The sequence below is a fragment of the Sinocyclocheilus anshuiensis genome, unplaced genomic scaffold (assembly GCF_001515605.1).
Source record: "Sinocyclocheilus anshuiensis isolate Anshui unplaced genomic scaffold, SAMN03320099.WGS_v1.1 scaffold297, whole genome shotgun sequence".
Lineage (NCBI taxonomy): Eukaryota > Metazoa > Chordata > Actinopteri > Cypriniformes > Cyprinidae > Sinocyclocheilus > Sinocyclocheilus anshuiensis.
Genome location: NW_015536479.1, coordinates 965,323 through 972,283, shown reverse-complemented (window position 1 = coordinate 972,283; position 6,961 = coordinate 965,323). Strand labels below are relative to the sequence as shown.

General features: G+C 36.7%; 1 protein-coding gene across 1 annotated transcript in view; it reads right to left on the bottom strand.

The window, feature by feature from the left end:
* LOC107671937 (segment polarity protein dishevelled homolog DVL-3-like) overlaps positions 1-6,961 on the bottom strand; it is a 40,894-nt gene that overhangs the window by 12,872 nt on the left and 21,061 nt on the right. Inside the window, exons 3-5 of the mRNA XM_016464986.1 lie at positions 6,361-6,485; positions 595-749; positions 381-516 (exon numbers count right to left, since the gene is read on the bottom strand). Of these exons, the coding sequence (XP_016320472.1) occupies positions 381-516; positions 595-749; positions 6,361-6,485 (416 nt within the window). The remainder of the gene's footprint in view (positions 1-380; positions 517-594; positions 750-6,360; positions 6,486-6,961) is intronic.

The following is a 6,961-nucleotide window of genomic DNA, read 5'->3' as shown; positions in this document are numbered from 1 at the left end:
AAACTTAATTTTTGATTAATAATATGCATTGCTAAGGACTTCATTTGGACAACTTTAAAGGCGATTTTCTCAACATTTTAATTTTTTTGCACCCTCAGATTCCAAATTTTCAAATAGTTGTATCTCGGCCAAATATTGTCCTATCCCAACAAACCATACATCAATGGAAAGCTGATGATGTATACATCTTAATTTAAAAAATGTGACCCTTATGACTGGTTTTATGGTCCAGGGTCACAAATGTCAAGAGCTTATCATCGTTACTGACATTATTGACAAATTTTATTTTGTTTATTGTTTATCGCCCAGCCCTACATCAGACATCTGTTTCAAAAGAGTAAGAGAAATGCTTGAAATAAGTCTGTGAGAGCAGGACTCACCTGCTAGTAGAGTCCTCCTCCTCTGAGTCGAAGAAGCTGGTGGTGTCCAGCTCACTGCTCATCAGTGTGGACGAGCTCTCATAGCCGGCGATCTCCGGCCTGCGCTCCGGCCGCGAGTGACCGTTCAACCGGCCTCCTGCAGCACACAACACTCATCAAACAAGCCTGTGTGTTTCCTCATTATTAGCCAGGACTGACTTATGGGTAAACTCACCATGGTCATGTGTATCTTTCCTACGAGGCCTCTCTCTCTCCCTCTCTCGGTCTCTGTCTCTGACTCTCTCTCGCTCTCGGTCTCTTCTCAGCGATGGACCCACCTCAGGCTCGGTATCATTGCCCAGGTTATCCTGACTTCCCACGGCATTCGCACTGGACCAAAGAGGAAGACAGAGTGATGAAGGACGAGTGTCCAGAAGACAGATGGTGACTAACACATAGCTGAGTGACACGTGCCACACACACAATTCTCACATGAAGGCTTTTTAAAGAGAACTCAGTCAATTAGTGATAGATGATGTATGAACAAAACCATTTCTACACAGGTTTTACTTAATGATTAATTTGCTAATCAATTCGTAAAGCATTTGTAAATCATTGGACTATGAACTCAACATTCAACCTATTCAACACAATTAAACAAAATCACTGTGATGAACAGCAGTATTGAACATGTAATTCATATTATAGTCAGATAAAACTAAAACCATTAAAAAAGTTACTTGAAATCCCATACAGAAATATATATATATATATATATACACACACACACACATTTATTTTATTTATTATTATTATTTTCTTGAAAATATACTAAACAAAAAATGGCCCAAAATATATTATTAAAATATATATTTACATAAATACATATTTTTGGTACATTTTTTAATATATTTATAAAATATATATATTTTTAACATTTATTTTTTAAATAAAATAAAAACTTTAACATATTTTATTTCAGTTAGATGCCAACAATTCTCATTTTTGTAACTCGAAGTACTAAAATAACTCAAACTAAATAAACTAAAACAAAAAAAAAAACAAAAAACTCAATGGACGTATGACAACAAAACTAACAAAAGCCCACAAAAAATTACTAAAACTTTAACTAAATTTAAAGTGAAAACAGAAAATACAAAAATAAAATAAAATAGATAATATATTTAATAGTGTTTTCCTATAATAGTATACTACTATTATAGTATATCAATGATACTAAAATAACACTGGAAAGAACACATGCACAGACAGTATGTGTTTCATTAGCCAGTCACACCATAAACAAGCTTAATGAGAAGCATTTTCTAGCTAGCTTTAAAGCTATAAAGCATCAATAGTACACAAAATGTGTACAGTAAACCAGTAGTTCCCAACCCTGGTCCTGGAGGCACCCCAACACTGCATGTTTTGCATGTCTCCTTAATCAAACACACCTGATCCAGATCATCAGCTAATTAGTAGAGACTCCAAGACCTGAAATTGTTGTGTCAGAGAAAGGAGACATGCAAAGTGTGCAGTGTTGGGTTGCCTCCAGGACCAGGTTGGGAACCACTGCAGTAAACATTCACAATGAAAACCTAATTATGGCTAATAACAATTTGTAACTCAGATAGTTGTGACGCAAAAAAAAAAAATCCCTGAAGTGATTTGAAGGCAGCATAAATGTCAGCTGATCCTGTGTGTTGGGGGCAAAGTACAGTGTGTTGAAGTGTTTCTGTATGTGAGGAGTTCATTTGTACTGAAGATCAGCAGCAGAGGGCGATCACAGGTTGCTGCTGTATTTCTCCTAACTGCTTTTGGCCTGTGTTCAGTGTATGAAAGTGAAAGTGACGTGACATGTGGCCAAGTATGGTGACCCATACTTGGAATTAGTGCTCTGCATTTAACCCATCCAAAGTGCACACACACAGCAGTGAACACACACACACACACACCGTGAACACACACCCGGAGCAGTGGGCAGCCATTTATGCTGCGGCGCCCGGGGAGCAGTTGGGGGTTCGGTGCCTTGCTCAAGGGCACCTCAGTCGTGTTGAAGGTGGGAGAGAGCGCTGTACATTCACTCCCCCCCACCTACAATCCCTGCCTGTACGAGACTCGAACCCACAACCTTTGGGTTATGAGTCCGACTCTCTAACCATTAGGCCACGACTTCCCCTAGGTATGAATAATTAACCTGCACGCAAACACACTCACACAGAGGGGAGTCATGCTGCCTGACAGACAGAACAGGAAACACACACACACAGACAGGAAACACCAGCACGACAAACAAGTATGCACACACATGTGGTTACACGCAGATAAAGAGACCCACTGACCAACAATGCCACAAACAGACCTATGGGAAAACCAGAAACCTGGAGGGCCACACACTGATACGGACAAGAAAATAAAAAACATCAAAACCTATATAAGGGCTGCACGATTTTGTCAAAATAAATCATTTTGGGTATTATTTTGACAAACATTGAATGTGAAATTTGAACTGTGAAATCATAAACATTTAACGTCCCAACAGAGCGAAACAGTAACCGCCCTTGTTCAGCAGCTTTTTTTCCAATTCAGTTTCTCCACAGGGACTTTTTAAAAAATCATTAAGTAATAAAGCCATGAACCATAATGAATCTTTTAAATCAAACAATCCTTTCCTTATGAAGAACAAGGACACTACAGTATACTTTTAAAAAGAGTATTAATTACAGAAATAATAAACGCTAAAAAAATACACTTAAGTGTGAACTGAATGTAATGTAACACTTAATTGCATGTTAATTTAATTTAAATTCAGTTTATATAAAATGTATATTCAATGCAATTACATGAACTTAAGTGTGCTTTTGTTGACTTAGGACTTAAGTACATCTTTATATTTCATAATTACTTCTAATGTATGACTAAAGTGTACTGTTGAATGCACTGACAAGCGTTTATTGTAAACAAATATATTTCAAAGTAATTTCTATTGAAACTTGTATACTAAATAATATATTTTAAGTCGCAAGTTTAGAACATTTAAAATAGTTTATCTTTAAATGTAATATCAAATTACAATTATAATTAAGTGCTTTACGTGTGGTTTAGTATGTTAGTCAACACAACAAAATTAGTGTACTGAATACATTTCTTTAAAGCATGACAAAAGATTATTAAAACAATGATTTAAAATGAAGTTTAAAGTATAGCTTTTTAACTTTAAAAGTGTACTTAAGTGTATTAAGAAACTTAAGTCATGAAAGTGTCTCTAAGTGTTCAAGTACACTTAGGTGGCCTTATATTTAATCTATATTATGCTATCTGCGAGTACAGTTTTTTAAATTCAGTTTTAAGATTTGAATATTCCTATAGTACATGATATGTTATGGATATGATATCATAGCAACAGTATATCATATAAACAACTAAGAATGAATCAAGTGTGAAAACACTGTAAGAAAGAATCCTAATACACCCCACTGAAAAAAGACAAAACAAAATGCCGCTCATTCACTTTAAACTTTGACTATTTATTTATTTAACTGAATTGCAGGCTTTCGCAATTTCTCTAAAGGCTGTATCGCATTTCAATTAGCTGTTCAAACCTAATAACGCTTCACCTTCACCAGGTCTTTCTTTTTCTTAACCACTTCCACATTCCCATCAAAATGAGCACTTAAAGCAAACAAAGCCATTGTAAGTTAAACATCGATCTAAATTGATGAGCAGGTCTTTCTCTGAGGGCCTGTAGAGTTGATTAGATTTACAAGTAATGGGGTCTCCGGCTTATTGGAAAATTTGAACACGCACAGATCTGAGACTCGCACAGCTCCTCTTAACACACTCCTGTGATCAGCCAGATGTCATTAAGGGTATTGACGTGCTAGCGCTCTCGGGGTTAGGGCTCTGATTAGTTCACGTTAGAGGAAACCGGTGCCTTTGAGACCGAAGGGTAACGAGTTCATGTCAACACCGAGCGCTTCCGGTCTCTAACCACCTCCAGTGAGTGTATCTGACAAGATCACACACGGTATTTAGCAAACTGTGTGCTTTCTTGAAGTTTTTATTGTTTAATGTATTGTTTTGTTGTCACACTAAGGTTTATATTGTTTAATTGTTTCATGTTAAAATACTTTTTCCTATACCAGTTTACTATTCAAAGACAACAACAACAAAGCCATACGGTGTGAAAACTGTGGGTCCAAAACGTCTGGCTCAACCAGTGGTGTGATTTAGAGTAGTGGTCGACCGATATATCGGCCGATATCTGCCATTTTTCAAATATCGGCATCGACCGATAAGTTTTTCTGTTTGGCCGATGTGTTCGAGGCGGGACTTTTATTTTGATTGCGCCGAGAATGGCTGCGGCAGCTCACATTCTCCCTCTTATTCACTGTTGTCATTCAGTTCTGTCTAATACGGATAGAAGTCTATCTAATAATCAGATAGAACTGTTAAACAAAGGAATTAAAATGTATACAAAAAAGTATTATAACGATTTCTTTAATATTATTAAAGGCAAACATTATAATACTTTTTCATTTGCCGTCAGCATTCCGCAAATACGCATTTATATAATTTAAACAAATCTTTGAATGACTAATGAACATTTAATTTCACAAACCTTGCAGACTTAGTCGAATCTAGTTGAGATCTTGTGAAGTGTGCGTGTGACCTGCATGATCGCGTGTTCTGTGACGGTCGGTCCTATGGTCCGTGCGAATTGAATACGGACAGGAGGAGAGATCAGCTTCACTGGACTGATTTCAAATTATGCTGCGCTTTATGCATTTGCCCATTGTCATATTCATGTCATTTTTATGCATTTGCCCATTGTCATATTCATGTCATTTTCACTGTGCGCTGTATGTAAAATTAGTGTTACCTTGGCTTTATTTGAAAAAATATGATTCCCAATGCACACAAACTTCCCAGATTACTTAGTGCCCTGTTGGTTACAGTGTTTACTTACTTTTTAATTATATTTTTATTAAATATTTATTTATTTGTGAAAAATACTTTGACTTCTAGAGTATAAGTATGTTTATTTTACACGTTTATTTTTTTAATACATTTTCAAATGATTTCAAATTTCTTAAATATTAATTAAAATAAATACAATTATATCGGTTTTATATCGGCCATCGGCCACCCTGCTTTCCAAGATATCGGCATCGGTATCGGCTGTCAAAAAACCCATATCGGTCGACCACTAATTTAGAGCTGTGACTACCTGCTTCAACAATGACAAATAGGAAAGCATTTGAGTAGAAACATAATTATATCATTAAAAAGTTGATGTAAAAACTGCTTTATGTGAAATTTTTATTTGAGTGTTAATTTTCTTAAATAAATTTCATTAATTAATTGATTATACATAAACATTACTTACAGTTTCGGTTTTTGGCTGAGTGAAAACTTTAATTTCGGTTTCTGTAAAAAATTCATTTTGGTACATCACTACTAATTGAGGGACAATCGTATCTTTTCTAATTTAATAAAATAAAGAACATCTGATAACCAACGAGAATGTGAAGGGGGCGATTTCCAGTTCAGCAATATTAGTCTCCTAGCCAACAGAGTAACAAGGCAATTGCATCCTGTTTAAGAATTGACAAGGATGGTACAGAGGGGCAAATTCCAAACATAGCAGTGAGAGCATTCGGTTCAATTCTTTCCCCTGTAATAAATGATAAAGTTTCAAAAATGTTTGTCCAATAATTATACAATGAAGGGCAAAGCCAAACATATGGATCAGGTTTGCCGGAATTTGACAACATTTGCACACACTCTCACACACACACACACACACACACACACACACTCTCACACAAACGCACTCACTCTCACACACACGCACACACTCACTCACACACTCACACTAAAACACATTCACTCTCTCACACACACACACAAAAACAAACACATTCACTCTCTCTCACACACACACACACACACACACACACAGAAAGAGACAGTGCGGGACAGCTGTGGGGTTACTGACTGGAAGGAAGGGGGTCTGGAGTCTCCGATGCCTCCTGTCCTCTCCGGCGGGGGCGGCAGATCGGCCTGAGAGTCTGCACACACTGAACCGCCGTCAGAGCCATGAGAGCCGTCTGCAGACACCAGCTGTACAGAGACACACAGAGAAACTATGGAATTAGCTTATCTACAGCAATGGAAGTTAAGCTCTATCTACAGCATCTGTGACATCTGTGTCTCATGCTAACATGCCAGTATTTACAACCATTCAAAGGTTTGGGTTCTGTCAAATTTTTTTATGTTTTTGAAAGAAACGTCGCTTAACCAAGCTGTATTTATTTAATTAAAAATGCAGTGAGAGCATTCGGTTCAATTCTTTCCCCTGTAATAAATGATATATTTGAATATATTTTAAAATAAAGTTAAACTGTTAGTTTTAACTTCCTAACTTTTAAATTTCCTGTGATGCAAAGATGAATTTTCAGCATCATTACTTCAGTCTTCAGTGACACATGATCCTTCAGAAATCATTCTAATAAAGCAATAAGCCCGTGAAGCCGTGGTTTACAGTGAATTTATAACAGCTAAGGGGCATTGTTAGGCACGACGCGAAGCGGAGCCCC